This window comes from Jaculus jaculus, chromosome 18, assembly GCF_020740685.1.
Source record: "Jaculus jaculus isolate mJacJac1 chromosome 18, mJacJac1.mat.Y.cur, whole genome shotgun sequence".
Taxonomy (NCBI): Eukaryota; Metazoa; Chordata; class Mammalia; order Rodentia; family Dipodidae; genus Jaculus; species Jaculus jaculus.
This window is the reverse complement of record NC_059119.1, coordinates 39,505,338-39,529,556: the sequence shown is the minus strand read 5'-3', so window position 1 is coordinate 39,529,556 and position 24,219 is coordinate 39,505,338. Positions and strand designations below refer to the sequence as shown.

At 40.7% G+C, this 24,219-nt stretch overlaps 1 protein-coding gene across 7 annotated transcripts in view; it reads right to left on the bottom strand.

Annotated features, from left to right (window-relative positions):
- Positions 1 to 24,219, bottom strand: part of Asb3 (ankyrin repeat and SOCS box containing 3) — a 111,652-nt gene that overhangs the window by 62,474 nt on the left and 24,959 nt on the right. For all 7 annotated transcript variants that reach the window (XM_045137344.1, XM_045137345.1, XM_045137346.1 and 4 more), the window contains exon 3: positions 9,675 to 9,833. In XM_045137344.1, coding sequence (XP_044993279.1) covers positions 9,675 to 9,833 — 159 coding nt within the window. The remainder of the gene's footprint in view (positions 1 to 9,674; positions 9,834 to 24,219) is intronic.

Genomic DNA, 24,219 nt, shown 5'->3' with positions numbered 1-24,219 from the left:
ATATGATGAGAAATTGATGAAGCATTATGATATAACAGACATAGGGACATATAAATAAATTATGTTACAAGGACTATATTTAGATCTGATTTCAACAAAATATTATACACATGTAACATATCAGTGAAATTTAGACACTACGTGGATAGTTGGTGTTACTGATAAACTATTATTTGGGGGACTGGGAAGATGGCTCATTGGTTAAAGGTACTTGCTTGCACCGCCTGCTAGCCTGAGGCTGATTCCCTAGTACCCACGTAAAGCCAGGTGCACAAAGTGGTGCATGGATCTGAGTTCATTTGCAGTGGCAAGAGGCTCTAGCATACCCCTCCTTCTCTCTCATTGCAAATAATAAAACAAAATAAAAATAAATAACATGTATGATACTTTTGAACTTTGTCCTGCAAAGATATATACTTGAGTATTTTTGTCTTAAAATATACAGTGAATGAGCTAGGCGTGGTGGCACATGCCTATAATCTCAGTACTGTGGAAACTGAGACAGGAGAATTGTGACTTCTAGGCCAGACTGGGCTACATAGCAAGGCCTTGTCTAAAAAAATAATAATAAAAAAAAATTAAGCCAAGTGTGGTGCACATCTTTAATCCCAGCACTTGGGAGGCAAAGGTAGGAGGAATGGGTCACTGTGCGTATAGTACATTCTAAATTTTCAAAAGCATATAGGAATACTTTTCTATTTACTCAATAGCATCAAAGTCACATTTTGTATATTAATTTTAAAATGCTGATCAAGCTGGGTGTGATGGCACATGCCTTTGATTCCAATACTCGGGGAAGCAGAGGTAGGAGAATCACTGTGAGTTTGAGGCCACCCTGAGACTACATAGTAAGATCTGCCTGGGCTAGAGTTAGACATTACCTTGAAAAACCAAAACCAAAACAAACAAACAACAACAACAACAAGCTGGACTACACATGGGGGCATGAGTCTGTAATTCTACCACACAGGAGGCACAGGCAGAAGGAAATCACAAATTTGATACCAGCCTAGAATATATGGTGAAACCCAGTACCAAAAGATAAATAAATAGACATAAATAGATGATGAATGATTGATATAGACAAACAATCTTTTGAATTTTTTTGTGGGGGGGGGAGTTCAAGGCAGGGTCTATCTCTAACCCAAGCTCACTCTGTAGCCCCAGGCTGCCCTTGAACTCATGGCAATCCTCCTATTTTACCTCCTCCCAAGTGCTTGAACTAAAGGTGCATGCTGAAAGACCCGGAAACCAGACTGGCACCATGACAGGCTTCAGTAAGGTGCTGCCCCAGCTAGGCCTAAGTTTCGAATTACCCCTTAGGCAGAGGACCTGAGTCAGACCCTAGACATGTCCAGGCACGCCCAAGACTTGTCCCTTCTGCCTCTCTGCCCCAGCCAATCAAAAGAATACAAGAATAGTTACTGTTTAAACCAACCAATCACGTAACCGCCCCCTACTTCTTTGTTCAAATCCCTATAAAAGCCCTGCCCTCCCGCCACTCGGGGCTCTTGCATGGATCCACTGCGCTGGTGAAGTCAAGAGTCGGAGCTTAAGCCCAAAATAAAGCTCCTTGCCTTTGCATGCGTGTTTGGTTCTCCTTGGTGGTCACTGGGGGCGCTGAGAACTGGGCATAACACATGCCATGCCAAAAGGCCCAGCTTGACTATTCTTTTGAAAATATACATAACCACAATCCTCCTACCTCTGCTCCCAAGTGTTGGGATTAAAGACACGCACCACCACACCCAGTTCTTTTGATCTAGAAAATTATTACACCTGGCTAGATTTTTGTTGTTGTTGTTGTTTATGTTTTGATTTTGTTTTTGTGAGGCAGGATCTCACTCTATCCCAGGCTGACATGGAACTCACTTTGGAGCCCAGGCTGACCTCAACCCCCCTTCTTAAGCTTCCTGAAGATTACTGGTGTGAGCCACTACACCTGCCTTAGACTCAGATTTTGAGTATAATTCTAAGCACCATGGCCAATGAGGCTGTAACTAACAGTTTAACTGCAAGCTGTCCATCTCCTCTAGCTACAGAAGAAAGTTGATTTATGAGACTCCTAGAGATCATCTATATATTATACTTGGTTATTTGAGTTATATGTGAATTTTCAATTGTATCTCTGCTTTTTTGAGTTCTCCATATATTCTATTATGTACTTCACTTTTGTGCATAATTCTACAATAAAAGTTTTCCATTATATATCTAGTTTAAGCAAAGCTTTTTTCATATCTTTTGTGACCCAAAAGCCATGTTCACAAGCCATGTACTTACTATCTACTGCAGACTTCTCTGGTCCTGTAGTTACACTGACATCTGGTGGCAGGAGAATGGACACTGCACTGCAATGACAAGGAAGCTAGTGTGTAGCTAATATATTCTGCATTATCTTGAGCTTGTGTTTTACTATGGCATTATCTATACTCAAGACAGCAGAACCATTAAAGTGTCACTCTAACTCCAACTCAGTGTGCATTAGTCACAAACCTTCACACTAGGAATGTTATTAGCAAGAATATAGAATTTTCCATTATTTCAAGAATGTCACTGGGTAAGCAGGATTGTCCAGTCACCCGTTTCATAACTAAAGCTTATAATCATGGTGATTATAAAGTGATGCTTCCCCATCAAAGAATGATACATAATGTCATGTCACCCTCTACAGACTCAGGTTTATTTCTAAACTGTGTCATGGCTATTAATCTTTAGTCTGTGTGGTAGTTGATAGATATTTTTAAAATAAATTAATTAAAGCTGGGCATGGTGGTGCATGCCTTTAATCTCAGCACTCGGGAGGCAGAGGTAGGAGGATCGCCATGAGTTCGAGGCCACCCTGAGACTACACAGTTAATTCCAGGTCAGCCTGGACCAGAGTGAGACCCTACCTCAAAAAACCAAAATAATAATAATAATAATTAATTAACTAATTAAAAGATAAACTTCTATCATAAATTTTCTCATGCCTTCCTAGTGACTAACATTATTAAAAAATATGTGTATACTGATGGCAAAAACCATGAGTTGATGGGCAAAATTCATGTTAGGAATATAGCACAAAGTACATGATGACTATGTTGTCCATCATGCCTCATAGCTTCTAACATACAAGGAGAAGTCTAATGGCCATTTAGGTAGCAGAGATCATATTCAGAAAAACATATCCTTCATCACATGCATAAACACAAAAACTTAAAATTCCACTATCCTATTATACCCTATCCTAATATATACTGATTATTTTTCCATATATTTTCCCAAAAGCACAAAGAAAAAAGAAATTTTTTTTTTTTAGTTGTTCGAGGTAGGGTCTCACTCTAGCCCAGGCTGACATGGAAATCACTATGGAGTCTCAGGGTGGCCTCAAACTCATGACGATCCTTCTACCTCTGCCTCCTGAGTGCTGGGATTAAAGGTGTGCGCCACCACACCCGACTTGCACAAAGAAAAATTTTAAGGTGTTTCTCTTTTCTTTTTCATATATGTATGTGTGTATGGTGTATGTGCATTGTGTATGCACGGGCACATATGTGTAGAGATGCACATGCACATATGTGCATGCATGTGGAAGCAAAAGGTCAGTGTCAGGTATTTTCCTTAGTTGCTCTCCACGTTCATTTTGTTTTGTTTTGCTTATGTGTGTCTGTGTAATGTAGTTGGTGTGTGTGTATAGTGTATGTTCCCATATGGACTAGCCTGTGGCAATCTGCCACGATCAGGGCAGAATGTCAAGTATTCCTCTCTATCAATCTTCCACCCCTTCTTATTTGAGCCAGAGTCTTACTATTCCCTGAGTTTGCTGTTTCTTTTGTGAACTCCAGCAATTCTCAAGTCTTTGCTGCCCTTTAGGACTGGGGCTACAGACATACATGGCCATGCCCAGCTGTTTATGTGGGTCCTGGTACATCTCCTCAAACCTTCATGATTGCACAGGAAGTGCTGAGCCGTCTCTCTAGCTCCCCTCACCATAGTTTTTGAGGCTAGCTAGCCAGTAAGCCCTAGGGATTAGCCTATCTCTACTTTCCTGGTGTTGGAAGGTCAAGTGTTTGCTCCAAGCACAGCTTTTATTTGGGTACTTGGGATTTGAATCCAAGTCATGCTGCACAAAAAGCATTTTACCTACGATGCCATCTAGTCAGTCATTTTTATTTTGTGAGACAGGGTCTCACATAACCTCAAGCAAGCCTCAAACTTGCTATGCAGCCAAGGATGACCTTGAATGCTAGGTCCTTCTGCCCCCATCTCCCATGAGCCAGGATTATAGGCATATGCCACCATGCCCAGTTTTATGTGATGCTAGGGAGCAAGCACAGGACTTTATAAATTCTAGGCTAACATTCTATCAACCAAGCTGTAACACAAGCCTTAAGAGAAACATTTGATTTTTAAAAAATAACATCCCTAAAGGTTGAGGCTATAGCTCAGTGGTGAAACAATAACATAATATGTGTGAAGCCCTATGTTCAATCCTCTCTACTGAAAAATAAATAGAAGTAACACTAACAACCCTAAGTTACACCTTCTGTGACGATAAAGTGACAAACTATAAATTCCTGAAGGTAAACTAAAAGAAAGTAAATTTACAAGCTACGTAACTGTCCACTTACATTAAGGAATTAAAAGACACTGTCTTACACGGATAAACCAGACGTGTGGCTCCCACCTATAACCCCAGAACTGGGCAGGCTGTGGCAGGACCGCTGAGAGCTCACGACCAGACTGAGCAAGAGTGAAACACTGCCTCAAGAAGTAGCAAGAACATGGGTTGGGAAGAGGATTAAGCAGTAAAGACACTTGCCTGCAAAGCTAAAGGACACAGGTCCGTTTCTCCAGAACAACATAAAGCCAGATGCTCAAGGTAGTACATACGTCTGAAGTTTGTTTGCAGTGGCTAGAAGGCCCTGGCGTGCTCATTCTCTCTCTATCTGCCTCTTTACCTCTCTCCTTCTAAAATAAATAAATAAAATATTGGGGCTGGCGAGATAATGCAGCAGTTAAAGTGCTTGCCTGCAAAACCTAAAGATGCAGGTTCCATTTTGCAGTTCTCACAAAACGCCAGATGCACAAACTGGCAGTGCATCTGGAGAATGGGTATGCCCATTCTGTCTCTCTTGCATTACAAATAAATAATAAATAAAAAGTTAAAATGTTTAAAAAATAACAAGAACAACAACAAAAAGAAGGTAAAATATCAAATACTAAAAAGTTACATAAACATAAAACTGAAAGCTGGAGAAACGGTTCAGCGGTTAAGGCTTTGAGGAAGTTTGCACTGAGTCAAGGGCATTATCTCTATAACTTAATCTGAAAGGATTCACAAAAAGGCAAATAAGGAAAAATGGAAAGAAATAAAATGCTAAAGCAAAATAGCAAAAGTACAAAATCTAAAAGATATGAGAATCCCTCATACTGTAATTGGCTAGTTCTATAAATCTATATAATTTATAGATTCTATAAATTTCATCATAAATGAAAGGCAAGAATAACATCATAAAAAGATGCTTAATATCACTGGCAATTAGAAGAGTGCAAATTACACTGGAAAGATGGCTCAGCAATTTAAAGGCATTTGCTTGCAAAGCCTAATGGCCCAGGTTTGATTTCTCAGCACACACTTAAAAGCCAGATACACAACATGGCACATGCATCTGAAGTTCATTTAGTGACAAAAAGCCCTGATATGCCCATTACCTCTGTCTTCCATTCTCATTCTAATATTCTTTCTCTTTCTCTCTCCTTGCAAAATAAATCTATCTTAAAAAAAAGAAAAGGAGCTGGAGAGATTGCTTAATGGTTAAGGCATTTATTTGCCTGCAAAGCCAAAGGATCCTGGTTCAATTTCCAGGACCCACATTAGCCAGAGGCACAAGGGGGCACATGCATCTGGTGTTCGTTTACAGTGACTGGAGGCCCTGGCACACCCATATTCTCATCCTCTCTCTCTCTCTCAAATAAATAAATAAAATATATTTTTTTAAAAGGAGAAAAGTGCAAATTAATGACATTCCAAAACATATGCAAAAATAACTAAAATGTCCGGGCTTGGTGATGCTTATCTTTAATTCTAGCACTCAGGGCAAAGATGGGACAATCACCATGAGTTCAAGGCTGTTTTGAGACTACATAGTTGAGGTGGTTTGATTCAAGTGTCCCCCATAAACTTAGGTGTTCTGAATGTCAAGTTCCCAGCTGATGGAGGTCTAGGAATTAATGCCTCCTGGAGACACTGAATTGTTGGGGGTGGGCTTATGGGTATTATAGCCAGTTTCCTCTAGCCAGTGTTTGACACACTCTCCTATTGCTATTGGCCACCTGATGTTGGCCAGGAAGTGATGTCCACCCTCTGCTCATGCCATCGTTTCCCTCTGCCATCATGGAGCTTCTCAAGTCTGTAAGCCAAAATAAACCATTCTTCCTATGAGCTGCCTTTGGTCTGGTGAATTCTGCCAGCAATGCAAACCCAACTGCACCAATAGTGAATTCCCGGTAGGCCTGGGCTAGATCGAGACCCTACTTCAAAAGGAAAAAAAAAAAAAAGAATAATAATGATAGCTAAAATGGAAAAAGAGAAAAATAAGCAATCCCAAGTGAAACTCAAATATTAATGAAGAAACTATAAAATGGTAGCATACCTTATAAGAAACTTCTAAATTGTTTTCCCAAACATGTCCTTAACATGTCTTATCAACCATACCTTACAAATATGAAAACATATTTACACAAAAGTTGCATGCCATTTATTTATTTATTTATTTGAGAGAGAGAAAGAGAGCAGGCAGAAAGCGAATGAGGACGCCAGGGACGCCAGCCACTGCAATAACCTCAGACCCCGTGTGCCGCTTTGTGCACCTTGCTTACATGGGTCCTGGGGAACCAAACCTGGGTCCTTCTAACCATCTCTCCAACCTACATGCCAAATTTTTATAGAAGATTTATTCATAATCACCAAACATGGAAAATAATTCAAATGGGTAAACTGTGGTAGATTCACTTAACAGAATTCTGCTCATCAATAAAAAGAAATGGATTGATGCATACAAAATACCTCAAAAGCATTGTCCTAGGTTTAAAAAAACAGGCAGCCTTAAAGGTTACACAGTGCATTATTCCACATACATGTGACAGTCTGTAGAAAGTGAACTACAGAAATGAGAACAGTTCAGTGGCTGGAAAGGGTGGTGTTAGAAAGGGAAAAGGTTTGTTAACTTTAGACAACAAAGCCAGTTGTGATCACACAAGCCTGTAATCCAGGGCTTGGGTTAAAGTAAAATTTCTGCAGAAAAGCAGGATCATTACCCGAACCAGATAGCAAAAACCTGTCTCAAAAACAGATAAAGGGCTAAAGAGATGGCTCAGCAGTTAAAGCACTTGCCTTCAAAGCTGAAGGACCCAGGTTCAATTCCCCAACACCCATGTAAGTCAGATGCACAGGTTTAAAAAAAAAAACAAAAAACAAATTAGGCTACACATGGTGGCACATGACTTTAATCCCAGCAATTGAGAGGCAAAGGCAGGAGGACTGCCATGAATTCAAGGCCACCCTGAGACTACATAGTAATTTCCAGGTCACCCTGGGCTACCTTGATAAACCAAAAAAAAAAGAAAAAAAAACAAACAGAGAGAGAAATAACCCTAGGCAACATGATGGAATTTGTGGTGGATGGAATCATTTTATAGCTTCACTGATGTCACTATAGAACTATAGAATCTTATAAATATATCAAATGTCAGAAAAGCATATGAATTTTACTGTATAAAATTTTTACATGTTTTTAAGTTCAAAAGGAAAAATGTCCTTCCACAGATATTTAACTTTATTTTCAACCCAATAACAAAGGCTAGTTGGGTATAATTACTCTCATCTTACAAGTGAGAGAACTGAAGCACAATACATGAGTGATCAAATAAATCATATGTGGCAGAGTCAAAACCACAGTCAAGATGCACTGGTACTACTTAAAGGACTTGTTTGATAAATTTTCTCATGTTCCTCTCCATTTTATTGGACAAAATGTTCCCAAAGGCAACCAAATCCAACAGGAAAGAGGAAATTTTTTTAAAAAAATGTTATTAATTGGGCATGGAGACACATACCTTTAATCTCAGCACTTAGGAGGCAGAGGTAGGAGGATCACCATGAGTTCAAGGCCAGCCTGCAACTACATACTGAATTCCAGGTCAACCTGGGCTAGAGTGAGACCCTACCTCACAAAATAAGATTATTAGAAATGTGCCACTTAGAATTTGGCTGTGGTCCTTAAGAAACTGAAGTCTATAATTAAAGAAATCTAAATAGTGATTCATGAAGGCAACCAACTAAATGGCATTAAATGATTAGTTGATTATTTCTTCCCTACGTTTCTTAACCTCTTAATACTGAGAAAAAGCAAGCAAAAAACATGCGAGGAAAACCTTGCAGCTGCTATCATATTTTAATCACTACAAATTCTTCAAAGCAGCACTGAGAGCAACAAGGGTGACTACAGTACAGATCAGGTTTTTCAACTTTATTCCTTTTTAACTTTTTATTGACAACGTCGCTAAATACAAACAATATACCATGCTCATTATCCCTTCTCACCACTTGCCCTTTGCCCTCTTCCAAATCCACCCCCCAGAATCATTTCTTCCCAACTAGTTTTTCTTCTATTCTGATGTTATCATTTTTCTCCTCCTACTATGCAGGTCTTTTGTAGATAGTGTCAGTCACTGTGAGGTGATGAATATCAGGGCCATTGTGTGTCTGAACACAACACTGTAAGCAGTTCTCCTCCTTCCTTTGGCTCTTAATATATATATATTACATATACTATATCACATATCATATGCAATATATGTATATTACACATAATATATATACATGATTTCATGTATTTATTTGTAATCAGAGAGAGAAAGAAAGAATGTGTATGAGCACATCAGAGCCTCTTGCAAACAAACTCCAGACACGTGTACCACTTTATGTGAGTACTGGGGAATTTAATCCAGGCCAGCAGGTTTTGCAAACAAGCACCCTTAACCGCTGAGCCATCTCTCCAGCCAGATTTTGCAATTTCAAGTAAACATTTAAAGTACAAAGAAGATAGCACCATGTAACATCTTTTTTTTTTTTAGAAAAAAAAGAGGGAAATCCTTTAAAAATAGCTTTCCAAAGCTGGGCGTAATGGCACACACCTTTTTTTTTTTAATTATTTATTTATTTATTTGAGAGTGACAGTCACAGACAGAAAGACAGATAGAGGGAGAGAGAGAGAATGGGCGCGTCAGGGCTTCCAGCCTCTGCAAAGGAACTCCAGACGCGTGCGCCCCCTTGTGCATCTGGCTAACGTGGGACCTGGGGAACCGAGCCTCAAACCGGAGTCCTCAGGCTTCACAGGCAAGCGCTTAACTGCTAAGCCATCTCTCCAGCCCGGCACACACCTTTAATCCCAGCATTCAAGAGACTGAGGTAGGAGGATTGCTGTGAGTTGGAGGCCAGCCTGGTACTACAGAGTTCCAGGTCAGTCTGGGCTAGAATTAGACCCTACCTCAGGGGAAAAAAACAAACAGCTTTCTAACTTCAGAATCAAGTAGTGGTATAATATTTGCCAAAGAGATATCCTATAACAGCTTCTCAAACAAGAAAATAAGTAGTAAAACCATCCATCTCTACTACAAATAGGTTACATCACCTAAAAACAATGGCGTGGTTTCTTCTAAAGTCCTTTCATTTGGATCTGCCCCAGCTTCTAAAAGAATCTGTGCAATCTTCCAGTGTCCTTGTCTTGCAGCAAGATGCAGTGCACAGAAGCCCTCAAAGGTCTTCGTCTTAATGTAGTTTTCAGATGGATCTATGAAAAAATGAAAATGCATCAGCTAGAAGATTATCACTTCTATTCCTAGATGAAAAGATTATTGAAAGAATTTAATAAAATATTAAAATAAAAGTTACAAATGAAAGGTCTCATAATTTTAAGCTCTCTAAGACAAAGAAAGTCAGAGCAAAGCTCTACAGCGATCCTAGTGTAAACAGTCCTTTGGTATTCTTAAAACACAAATTCTGTCCATATACTCAAGTTTCTTCTTCATTAATTTGTGGTGGTTTGGAGGACAGTAGTAGCAGAAATTACAGTCAATACAAAAGCAAGTTCCGGTTTCAGCAGTTAAAGGTGATTGCTTGCAAAGTGTACCAGCCTGGGTTTGATTCCCTAGTCCCCATGTAAAGCTAAGTGCAAAATGGTACATGTGTCTGGCTTTGTTTGCAATGGCAAGAAACCTTGGGGTGCCTACACATACACACATAAAAAAATAAATACAATGAAATTTGTATTAAAAATTCAACTTCAAAAGAGACTATAGCACCAAATATTTGCTTAAATAAGATTTACTAAAATAAACCAGGTGTGGTGGTTCATGCCTTTAATCCCAACACTCAGGAGGCAGAGGTAGGAGGATCACTGTGAGTTGGAGGCCACTCTGAGACTACAAAATGAATTTCAGGTTAGCCTGGGCTAGAGTAAGACCCTACCTCAAAAAAAAAAAAAAAAGATTTACCAAAATATTAATAACCTTGATTTTATTTCTACATCTCCATGAGGGAAATTATTTCCTTATATTCTATCATAATAAAAATACAATAGGCTGTGTTGGGCCCTGAAAGGCCCAGGCGTGAGGCCTAGTGGAACTTCCTGAGCCCAGCTAAAGTTTGGTGTCCTGTCTCTGGCCAGCTATGACTCAGCAGGATGCCTAATGGCTTCTGGCCTGCTACTTCCTCGTGGTAATTGTAATTACCATTTCAATAGTTAAAGTTTACTATTGGCCCTTACCTCTGCCCCCATCCTAAAATCCCCGCCTTCATCCCCAACATGATATAGGCAACTGCTCAGAGTAATAAAGCGAGTTGTTTCTGCATGGAAAAGACTCCCGACTCAGTGTGGTTTTTCTCCGGTGGCCAGGAGAGGTTTCTGGGTTGTCCGACGCTCATCATCCCCTCAACCCCTAGGGAGGAACCAGCAGGCCTGGTCCTTCCCTCGGCACTACCTGAGCAGGAAGGAGCCCCGCATCTGGCGCCCAACGTGGGGCTCTGGAACCCCAACAGACTAGTGCACCCCGTGAGAGGCAGTCGTTGAGGAGGTAATCAGTGTGTGCGGGTGAGCATACCCTCATGAGCTATGAGGCAGTCTTCATATTTAGTGCACTGAACTTTGCTTCTATAACCTGTACGTACTTGTCGACATCTCTTCATTCTCTTTCTCTTCCCCTTCACCTTTGGTTTGCTGTGGCTTTTGTATTTCTAAAGGCTTGAGTTTTTCTCTCTCTGCTTGGGCCTATGAAGGCAGGCCAGCTTTTTCTGCCATTATGGAACTTCCCCTGGATCTGTAAGCTTCAATAAATATCCCTTCCTCCATAACTGTACTTGGTCTGGAAGTTTATCTCAGCAAACCTAAAGCTGTCTGATGAGCTGAGATGAACCTGACCATGTGGATGTTAATCTTTTGGAACCTTTACTTTTAAAAAAATAGACATGGACTTGATTCTTACAACTAAAGGTGTCTTCTGGAGTGATAAGCCAAATTTTATGGACTATTCAGATGAAAGTTTAAAAATTCTAAGTACAGACAGCATTAAACTTCGAGGCTTAGCTTATAAACTTTCTAAGAGGAAAGAAAGACTACAGGGAACTTCGTTGGAACTGGGCTACTGGCATAAGGGCTGGCTGCATCCTGCTGCCCAAGCCCAAAAAGAGTTTAATCAAGGTTAAATTTGTAATAGACTGATATGCTTTGCTAGAGATACTAGATTTAAAAATTAAAGATTTGTTTTTTCTTTGTTTTGGTTTTTCAAGGTAGGATTTCACTCTAGCCCAGGCTGACCTGGAATTCCCTAAGAAGCCTCAGGGTGGCCTAAAACTCATGATAATCCTCCTACCTCCGCCTCCCAAGTGCTGGGATTAAAGGCGTACACCACCATGCCCGGCTGACATTTAAGATTAAGCTAAAACACCTCAAGCAAGTTACAGGTACTGAGACTAATTTTAGGTTATGATGGTTCAATTTACATTGTTTTAGTCTTTCCTTACTATACCTTATACCAGTTAAAAAATGTTTACTCTGTGCCTTTATATATTAGAAGTGTTTAACTTGTTTAATTTTACAAATCTCAATATCTTAAATTGGTCAAGTCTGTGGAGACCTTTAAAATTAAACTGAGTACAATCTATAATATATAATAGTTATAAATCTATTGGGAGCCAGGGGCAAAATTTGGTAATTTAAATAGATGGCCCCCCTCTTGGCAGCCTGTGCCTGACCCTCCCCTACTGGGAAATGGCGGACAATCCACCTTCTAGGAGACTGCCACATGGCCCCCTTGGACTGACCCAGGTGGGGACTGGGGAGACGTCCGCCATCTTGTGGTGACTGGGCTCACTGACCTTTTTCCACGCCTACTGGGCATTGGCACATGCGGGGGGGGGGGGGGGGATCTAAACATGCCATTAGTTATATGCTTCAATGTTTCGCTACTCTTGGGCTGCCTGATCAAATTAAAGCAAATCATGGCTCCTACTTCGTAGACAAGGCCTTTGTAGACTTTCTCCAGACCTGGAAAATCTCACATTCCACAGGCATCCTATACAACCCCCAACAAGCTATTACTAAAAGATATAATCATGGGCTTAGCGGTTAAGCGCTTCCCTATAAAGCCTAAGGACCCAAATTCGAGGCTCGACTCCCCAGGACCCACATTAGCCAAATACACAAAGGGACACATGCATCTGGAATGCCTTTGCAGTGACTAAAGGCCCTGACACGCCCATTCTCTCTCCCTCTCTCTATCTGCCTCTTTCTCTGTCGCTCTCAAATAAATAAATAAAAATATTTTTTAAAAAAGATATAATCAAACTCTCAAGTCTCAATTACAAAAACAAAAGGGGGAATCCTTACCCCCACACAACCAACTAAAAAGGGCCTTATTTACCCTAAATATTTTGTCTAACAATTTATAATGTGTGATGGTTATAAATCTATTGGGCTCCAGGGGCGGAATGTGATAATTTAAATAAATAACCCCCAATATATTCAATTGTTTATCTTAAGGTGTGATGGTGGGTTTCAGATTTCAATCTAAAGATATACAAAGTGTGTCTAACAGGAGTTCCTAAAGTGTGCTATGGCTTTAGGCTTTAGGCTTGTACTTTTAATGTCTAACTATCCTTCATATTCATAGCTTTAAAGTAGTTCCTGAGAAAGTTCAAACTGTACCTCCCTTTAAGATCTTGGGCTTGATCCTTACTATAGATACATACATAGATACCTGTTAGATACTCTATATACTAGGGTTAAAAGTTAAAACTCGTTTGGAGTGTCATATAGATTTTCAATGGATTTGTGTTACTTCTAAAAAATATAATAACAGTTAACAGCATTAGGGAAATACATTTAAGAGATATTTGGCACAACAATAATATTTCCTTAGATCTGATTCAGTTATATTCAGAGATTTTGTCTTTACAAAATAATCATCTTACTTTTGATACAGCTAAAGCTGCTGATGACTTAATATCTGCTTTTAAGTCTGCCTTTCCTGGATGGAATTCTCTCACTTCTTGGATAGGAAGCTTTGCTGCTCCAGGTGTTTGTCTTTTGCTTATTCTGTGTCTGCTGCCCATACTCGTTAAATGCCTTTTGAGATCCATTATGGATATCCATGCAGAAATACATGGGATACAGCTATAGACCCGACCTCAGTTTCCTGAGACATTATCTTAAAGCCCCTGCAGAGGCTGGTAGTCAAAGACGGGTAAGATTCTCTTGAGTTAGGCCAACCTAAGACAGGGCATGAATGATGGAATTCATGTACCAATGACGGGTAAGGCCTAAATATCATAGAGGATGACCTAAGACAGACACAGTCTTTCTGCAGCGAGGCCCGGTGGGGCCCGGTTCATAAAAATATTAAATAAAAAAGGGGGAATTGTTGGGAGCCATTTTGGCTGGACTTTTATCCATAGCTCTAGGCTTTCAGCAGCAACACTTTAGCAAAACTAAAGCAAGGCTTTAGCAAAACTATAGCACCTACAGTAAGCAAGATTAGGTATATTCAGTGTCAGGAAGCCGTTCTGACAGCAAGACATTAGCACCTACATGTAAGCAAGATTATGTATATTCAGTGTCAAAAGCCATTTGGCTGGCCTTAATAGTCTTTTGTACTGAGAAGTAATTAATATACAAAAACTCTGTAACAGAAAGGAGTTTTTTGATAGAAACTTGTGTGAAGCTCATAAAAGTTGTGTCCATGGAAAAAACTGTGTAAAAAGAAAAAGACCCATTTGGGTACCAGCGAGAGACCTAAAATATTTGTCCCAACAAGGGGACACTGACAATCACTTCTCTAGGGAGTGTCCCTCCCCTGAGGACTGTTCCTAAAGCGGTCCTTCACCCTGCTAAACTAAATAACTCCCTCCCTTGTGGAGGATTGCTGGCTTTGCCTCTGATCTGGGCCTCTCCAGCTAATTATAGTATAGTTGTCTGTATGACCTTAAAAAAACTGCTCAGCCACCTTCCCCATCCCTGTTCAGCTTTTCCCAATGTTTCCTCTGGGCATTTGGGCCCCGCCTTCCCCTAATAATTCCTGTATAGATGTGAGATACATTCATCCTTCCTTCTGTACTTTTTTTTTTTTTTTTTTTTGAGAACGACAGACACAGAGAGAAAGACAGATAGAGGGAGAGAGAGAGAATGGGCTCGCCAGGGCTTCCAGCCTCTGCAAACGAACTCCAGATGCGTGCACCCCCTTGTGCATCTGGCTAACGTGGGACCTGGGGAACCGAGCCTTGAACTGGGGTCCTTAGGCTTCACAGGCAAGCGCTTAACCGCTAAGCCATCTCTCCAGCCCCCTTCTGTACTTTTAACAAAACTGAGCCCAATGCTCACCACTGCCCGCCTTCTGGAATGGCTTATGTTTATGGAGGCGAGATGGCCTATAACTTTCTGCCCAGCAATTGGACAGGCCTTTATGCCCCAGCCACCTTAATCCCAGATGTAGATATCACTCCTGGAAGCTAGATTCCCTGGCTAAGGTAGTCCTACAAAACAGGAGAGGACTAGACCTACTAATGGCCGAAAAGGGAGGCTTATGTTTGTTTTTACAGGAAAAATGCTACTTTTACACCAATAAATCGGGAATCGTCCAAGACAAGATTAAGAGGCTCCAGGAAGACTTGGAGAGGAGACAGCGGGACCTCCAGAACAACCTGCTGCAGACGGGCCTACATGACTTCTTACCTTACCTCCTCCCTCTACCTGGACCCCACCCTTCCTTCTCCTTCCCCTTTTCCTCACTGTCTGGCCTTGTGTAATCAACAAAATTACACAGTTATTCACCAGCGGCTAGAGGCAATAAAACTTCATCAGGTTGAGATATCACAGGCTGACAACTCAGGAATTAAGTTCCTCAGATGACCCACTGCCACCTCCTCTGCCCTCCATGTGACCAATAAGATCCCCAGAGGGGGACAACCTAAGACAGGGGCCACGGTGACTAATGCTCTTACAAAAACAAAAGAGGGAGATGTTGGGCCCTGAAAGGCCCAGGCGTGAGGCCTAGTGGAACTTCCTGAGCCTAGCTGAAGTTTGGTGTCCTGTCTCTGGCCAGCTATGACTCAGCAGGATGCCTAATGGCTTCTGGCCTGCTACTTCCTCGTGGTAATTGTAATTACCATTTCAATAGTTAAAGTTTACTATTGGCCCTTACCTCTGCCCCCATCCTAAAATCCCCGCCTTAGTCCCCAACATGATATAGGCAACTGCTCAGAGTAATAAAGCGAGTTGTTTCTGCATGGAAAAGACTCCCGACTCAGTGTGGTTTTTCTCCGGTGGCCAGGAGAGGTTTCTGGGTTGTCCGACGCTCATCATCCCCTCAACCCCTAGGGAGGAACCAGCAGGCCTGGTCCTTCCCTCGGCACTACCTGAGCGGGAAGGAGCCCCGCATCGCTGGGGCTGGAGAGATGGCTTAGCTGTTAAGCACTTGCCTGTGAAGCCTAAGGACCCTGGTTCAAGGCTCCATTCCCCAGGACCCATGTTAGCCAGATGCACAAGGGGGCACAAGCATCTGGAGTTCGTTTGCAGTGGCTGGAAACCCTGGCGAGCCCATTCGCCCTCCCTCCCTCCCTCCCCCCACCCCTCTCTCTCTCTCTTTCTCCCTTTGTCTGTCATTCTCAAATAAATAATAAACAAAAAAAAATTTAAAAAAATAAAATAGGCTGGGTGTGGTAGCGCATGCCTTTAATCCCAGCACTCAGGAGGCAGAGGTAGGAGGATTGCCATGAGTTTGAGGCCACCCTGAGACTACATAGTGAATTCCAGGTCAGCCTGAACTACAGTGAAACCCTACCTCGAAGAAAATAAATAAATAAATAAAAATAAAATAAAACCAGGAACAGTGGCACACATCTGTATTCACAACACAAGGGCTACAAGAGGGCCTACACCTATTAAACTCTCTATTAAAAAAAGTAAGGGTTATCACATTTGTCCTGGTGCTAACTTACTCTCTGTTGGAGAATCTGCTTCTCTTTTTCAGATAGATGTAGATCCTAAGGAGAGAGCCATCCCATCATACCTCAAAAGGACCCCAGTTAAAATGAAGAAAATTGGCAAAACAAGCAAGGGTGCTGTTTTCCTGGTGAACTGGATACCAGCACAAAGGTGAAGGAGATCAACACAGAGAAAAATCAACTCCTACCAAATCAGAGAGCCAGAGACCCAGAGGCTTAGAGATGGAGAGATGACTTAGCAGTTAAGCCTTTTGCCTGCAAAGCCAAAGGACCCACAAAAAGTTGGATGCATAAGTTGGCATATGCATCTGGAGTTTCTTTGCAGTGGACAGATGTCCTGGTACACCCATTCTCCCTCTTTCTTTCTCTCTCTCCCTCTTTCTCTCTCTCTGTCTCTCTCTCTCTGTGTGTCTGACACACACACACACACACACACACACTCAAATAAAAAAATAAAATATATTTTAAAAAATCAAACAAGGGGGCTGGAGGGATGGCTCAGCGGTTAAAGCATTTGCCTACAAAGCCAAAGGACCCAGGTTAGCCAGATACACAAGGGGGCGCACATGTCTGGAGTTCATTTGCAGTGGCTGGAAGCCCTGGGGTACCCATTCTCTCTTTTTCTTCCCCTTTCTCTGTTAAATAAACAAATAAATAAAAATAAAATATTAAAAAAGAAATCAAGCTGGAGAGATGGCTTAATGGTTAAGGTTTTTGCCTGCAAAGCCAAAGGACCTCGATTTAATTCCCTAGAACCCATGTAAGCCAGATTCACAAGGCAGAGCTTGCATCTGCAGTTTGTTTGCAGTGGCTGGAGGCCCTGGTATACCCTATCCTTCTTTCTCTCTCTCTCTCTCTCTCTCTCTCTCTCTCTCTTTCTCTCTCTGCCTCTCTCTCTCTCTCTCAAATAAATAAATAAAATAATCATTAAAAAATCAAATGACAAGAAATGTTGGGAAGGATATGGGGAAAGAGGAACCTTCATTCACTATTGGTGAGAATGCAAACTTAACCACTATAGAAATCAATATGAAGACTCCTGAAAAAGATGAATATAGATCTACCAACAAACTCTGTTACTCTCTTACTGGACATTTACCCTAAAAGCTCCATGCTTCACTACTACTACAAAGATAACTGCTCAACCTTGCTTGCAGCTGCTTAATTCATAATAGTTAATAATGGAATCAACCCAGGAGCCCATCATTAGACAAATGGATAATGAAATTGTGGTACATTTACACAATGGAACTTTCTACTTAGCTGTAAGAAAAAAATGATACAATGAAATTTGTAGGAAAATGGACAGACTTGGAACAGTTCATATTCAGTGAACACACACACACAATCACAAAAAGACAAACACTGCACAGTCTCACTCATCTGTGGTTCTTAACCTGGATCAGCTTGAGTTGCTGGAATACCTGATAGGCAACTTGAGGCCCAGACCACAAGGATAGAAGTGTTTGTGGGGAAGGGAAGAGGAGGTTGGGGAGAAATAAACACAAAACTAAACCCAAAATGAACAGGTACCACAGAAACCTTTTCTTTGAAGGTAGACTAAAAGATTTACCCCTCAACAGGAATACATGGGGACTGCTTGAAAATAAGGACCTTGGAGAGTGTGGGATGAAGCCTAACCTTAAAATTTCTTGACTTTAGGGCCAGGCATGGTGGCACACGCCTTTAATCCTAGCACTTGGGAGGCAGAGGTAAGTGGATCACTGTGAGTTTGAGGCAAGCCTCAGAGTACATAGTGAATTCCAGATCAGATTGGGTTAGTGTGAGACTCCACCTCGAAAATCAAAAAACAAAAATTTGACTCTGGCCTGTAACTCCCAGTACCAGAAAATTGGTTGCTACCCACATTGAGCTGTTGAGGATACAGACCTGCCAGGTTCCCAAAGCAAGAGAGGCTCTGTCAAAGCACTTGATTACCTGTCTGAGGTAAAAGACTCTATTGCTGAAGACACCATATACTGCAGACTCAGATCACTGAGAGACCCAGCTGGAATCCAGAAGAGAGTGAGGCCCCAGACAGTCCATCTAGTGCTAGAAAGTGCTACATGAGCTACCAGGGGAAACTGGCAAACAACCTAAAGTACTGAGAAGCAACTACCCTGACATGATGTACACACACACCAGTGCAATGGTGGCACACAGCCTTGGTGAGTAACCAATAGCTTTCTGATTGGCTAAGAGATCCACTCAGTGGAAAGGAACCCATATCTGGAACTGGGAACCAGGTCAGAATCCTATGTAGACAAAGACTATGCTCTCCAGTGTGAAGCTCCCACTAGTCTTTGGCTAATAGAGGGCCTACAGCCATCAAATCCTCCCTAAATAAATGCTTATCCCATTTAAACTAGGCTAATTTCTCTCTATGTTGGAGAGTCTGTGTTTCTCTTTCACAAGGTAGCAAGACCCGAGGAGATAAACCACCCCTCACACTTCAGCCAAGGCCCAGGTGAAACCACAGAGGAATTGGAGAGATAAGCAAGAGTGCTGCTTCCATGGTGAGCCTGACAATTAGTGCCAGGGTGTATGAGACAGACACTGAGGATACTCAACACCTACCAAAGCAGAGATCCAGAGGCTCCTAAGAGCTCATCACTGAAGTAGACTTAAAACACACACAACAAGGCCTCAGGGAATTTTGCATAAGAAGGGACAGAAATACTGTAAAGAGCCACAGGTTGGAACATCATAACCAGGGGCATTGCCCCCCTCCAACTAATTGACTGCTATTCTCACAATGCATAACCCACAACCTCATGAGGAATACCAGCAACCCCACTGAGGAGGGCCCCCACTGAAATGGAGGCAGAGAAGAGGAAAAAGATAGTACCACACATGATGTATCCATACAAAGTATGTCATTAATAAAAAAAAATGATGGAATTATGAACAAAATAAAGGGCATTCCCCAAGTTGAGAAATGCTGAAATTAATTTGCTGCTAACTTGAGATCTTTTCAGTTTTAACCCACAGAAAAAAATACACACACACAAACACATGGGGTGGGGAGTTAAGTTTAAAACTACTAGATAAGGAAGGTAACATTTAGAGTTAAATATTCAAGCTACAATCCTAGCTTTGCCAGTTACAATTTGGATTACACTGAACAAGTTAAACTCTGTGGCTTAGGTTTGGTAACAATGAAATAAAAATTTAGCAGGTCTAACAGTCTCTGGGGCTCAATAGAATTTTTAATAAGTGTAGATAGATATTTAATTATTATGTTTACATGTTACCACAGTTTCTATAAATTTGATACTTTCCAAAATATCATTTTCAGATTTCAACCAGGCATGGTGGTACAAATCTATAATTCCAGCATTAGGTGTTGAGTCAGGACAACTACAAGTTCAAGGTCAGCATAGTCTACAGAGTGAGACTCTGAAGTTCAAAGAGTGGGTGGAGAGAGATTTTCCAGTGAAATACTGCCTTCTTTAAGTTGATGTGTGAATATTACCAAAGAGACCTTACCATCTTGAATTGAGCCATCAACTACCACTTTTATTTTCCTTTACTTACAAACAGGCCACTGGGGAGGGGGGGGTGACTCACACTGTTTTTGTTGGTTTTTTTTTGGTTTTTCGAGGTAGGGTCTCATTCTAACTCAGGTTGACCTGGAATTCACTATGTAGTCTCAGGGTAGCCTCGAGCTCATGGTGATCCTCCTACATCTGCTTCCTAAGTGCTGAGATTAAAGGCATGCACCACCATGCCTGGCCTTTGTTTCTTTTTTGATTCAGGGTCTCATATACCTCAGGCTAGCTCCAAACACCATGCTAGTTTACGCAATGTTGGGACAGAACCCAGGGCTTCATGCATGTAAAACACTCTACCAACTGAGCTACATCCCAGGCCCTACTCAGTTTTTAATGCCTTAACCTCTTATTTTTAGTGGAAAGCAAAACAGTTTCTTCTTCCATTTATTTACTGAAACTTTAAATATAGACGCATTAAAGACTTCTTCATCTACAAATACTATGAGGACATCCAATCTTTCATAAAACTTGTGAAATCTTGTTTACACTTAAGGGTGGGGACTATCTGAGCTGGAACTGTGCCAACCATCTGTGCAGCAATGACAAGAGTAGGCCTGAACCTCTGCCAATGATACACCCTATGTCTCCTCACACAAAGTGTGCTTCACATAGAAATAATAAAGTGGCTTACAACTTATAATAATGATAGAGATGGGTAGTAAACTGTTAAGTTTCACTTTTTTAATTAACTCTTGAGAGGAAAAATAAAACCATATGGTTTTCAGTAAGAGACTGATTACAAATTAAGAACAGAATCCTCTCTCAGTTAAGCGAGAATTTGATAAAGCCAAAAGAGTTTTGAATGTGTTATTACAAAGGTGAGAAATGCCTTTTGCAGGAAGATCTTATCCCCCTCATCAACACAAAACACAGCTGTCACCTCAAAGGGAACAGAGATTATTTAGGCCAAAAATGAATGACCATGACCTGGGAACATGGATTTAGACTATTTAGAATACTATGTCCCAACTCAGAAGCAGTTATATAAAGTTTTACAGCAGACTAAAAGAAAGCAGTAAATGAAGGAAATTTCCAAATATATTGGTAGGCAAACAAATCAATAATAAGAATAATAAAACTCTTCTATAGATTTTAGATGTTATCTGATTAACATTCTTAGTTTCAGACTTGGTGGAAGCTAATAATTTGCTAAATTAATGTATTTATTCCAAAGGTTTTACCTAAAGTCAAAAGAATGTTAATTCAGCTACTGAGGTAGGTGATAAATGCCTATCAAGATTATTCTGGCTCTTCATATACAACATTTTAACTTTCTTTTTTTTTAATTTTTTTGTTTATTTTTATTTATTTATTTATTTGAGAGAGAGAAAGGGAGACAGAGGCAGCCAGGCAGAGAGCAAAAGAGAGAATGGGCACGCTAGGGCTTCCAGCCACTACAAACGAACTCCAGACGCATGCGCCCCCTTGTGCATCTGGCTAACATGGGTCCTGGGGAATCGAGCCTCGAACCGCGGTCTTTAGGCTTCACAGGCAAGCGTTTAACTGCTAAGCCATCTCTCCAGCCCAACATTTTAACTTTCAACAATTGCAAGTTCTAATGAATCAGAATCTCTAATCTTAACAAGTAACTCACTGCATGTTAATATATGTTGTCTGGCTATATGGTACAATTTAAATCATGTTCCCAGCCATGGTCACTCACATTTGGCTCAGAATAAACAGTAAGAGCTGGGTTTTTTGTTTGTTTGTTTTTGTTTCTCAAGGTAGGGTCTCACTCTAGCCCAGGCTGACCTGGAATTCACTATGGAGTCTCAGGGTGGCCTCGAACTCACATCAATCCTCCTACCTCTGCCTCCCGAGTGCTGGGATTAAAGGCGTGCGCCACCACACCCGGCAGAGCTGTGTTTTTGCAGTGACATGACCTTTACAGCAAATGGTATGATTAGTTGCAACTGACAATTTTTACCAAGATGACAAACCTAAGAGAGCTCACTACCCATTTTACCAAACTGTAAATACAGGAAGAAAAAAGACACATTTAATGTTGCAGTCAGCTTCGCATTGCTGGCACAAAGAACCAGACCAAAAGTGGCGTATGGGAGGAAAGGGTTTATTTTGGCTTATAGACTCAAGGGAAGCTCCATAATGGCAGGGGAAAATGTGGCATGAGCAGAGGTTGTACATCATATCCTGGCCAACATCAGGTGGACAACAGCAACAGAAGAATGTGCCAAATCCTAGCAAGGGGAAGTTGTATAACACCCATAAACCTGCCCCCAACAACATACTGCCAACAAGATTACAATTCCCAAATTGCCATCAGCTAGGGATCAAGCAGTCAGAACAAGTTAAGTTTATAGGGGACACCTGAATCAAACCATCACATTTGATATATGCTAATACTTGACAAACAGAAAGATGAGTGAAAAAATGTTTATTAAATTCCTAAGTAATGGATACCAACTTGGAATCCTGAATATTGTTTTCTTACTTAAATGAGAAGACCATGCACAGTTCTCAGAATAGATCCTGATCAAAATTTATGAAGCAGGGCTGGAAAGATGGCATAGTGGTTAAGACACTTGCCTGTGAAGCCTAAGGACCCAGGTTCAATTCCCCAGTACCCATGTAAGCCAGATGCACAAGATGGCACATGCATCCAGAATTCATTTGCAGTGGCTGAAGGCCCTGAAGCATCCATATTCCTTCTATTTCTCTCCCTCCTCTCTCTCTCCAATAAGTAAATAAAATATTTTTTAAAAAGAAACAGATAAACCCTTCTAACTATTTCAGACTCTCCCATTCTTCTTGTGCAGGCCTGATCATCTTTGTACTTTAACATACTAATTATCATTAAAATTTTCTAGCAGCTTACTAATATTGAAAAGTTGTTCACCATAAGGCTGGGTATGTAGTTCCAGTGTGAGAGCTCTTCCTTATGATGCAGAAAGCCCTGAGTTTTGACCCCAGCTCCAAAAAGAAGAAAGAGAGAGGAGGGAGAAAGATAATGTCAGACACTCAACATACATAGCAGTTGACCAACAAGGGACAAAAGACTTATGTATCATAAAACAGATACAGCAAATAGAAAGAGATGGAATTGCTTTGACATCTTTTGTGATTAACCCATAACACCAGGTTCACTGGCAAATATAATAAGTATGCTGCTTTTGTCATTGAGCAGAAGAAACCTTGTTTCACCCCTGTCTATAAACATTTATACTGCACCATCACTTTAAAATGCCTGTCTACAGATGATAGTAATAATACACTTTAAATGTAAAATAAAACAGGATTTTGAATATTTTTATGATAAAAATGATAAATATTTAAGAGTATGTTTAATCTGGTTTCAATATTATACAATATGTACATGCTTTGAAACATGGTAACACAAAACAGTATAATTTTGTTCTGTTTCACTTTTTAAAAAACAGGGCTACCAAGTGTAGCTCAGTAGCAAAGAACTTACATAGCAATTGCAAGGCACTGGGATTAATCTGCAGCCCTGCAAAAACAAATAAATCACTTACTCATTTACTTATTATTATCATTATTATTATTTTGGTTTTCTTTCGAGGTAGGGTCTCATTCTGACCCAGGCTGACCTGGAATTCACTATGTAGTCTCAGGCTGGCCTCTAACTGACAGCAATCCTCCTACCTCTGCCTCCCAAATGCTGGGATTAAAGGTGTATGCCACCATGCCCAGTTTCATTTACTTAAATTTTTTTAAAATACATGTTAAAAAAATGGACTGGAGAGATGGCTTAGCAATTAAGGTACTTACCTGTGAAGACTAAGAAGCCAGATTTGATTCCCCAAAACCCATGTAAACCAGATGCACATGGTGGTACATGCATCTGGAATTTGTTTACAGTGATTAGAGGCTCTGGTGTACCCATTCTGTCGCTCTCACTCTCATAAATAAATAAAATATAACAAAATAAATATATCTCCACATGTAGCTTTATGCCAGCTAGACATTTTACAAAAAGTACTCAGCTATCAATGTTACAGAACTTAAATCATCCAGAAAAGCCTGATTTAAATCTGATTAAAGTAGGACTTTTCTTATTGCCTAGTGGTTTAACAATCCCCCCCCTCCAAAAAAAAAAAATATCTACTTCTTTTTTATGTATGCATCTCAAAAACAGTTTTGGCTTTT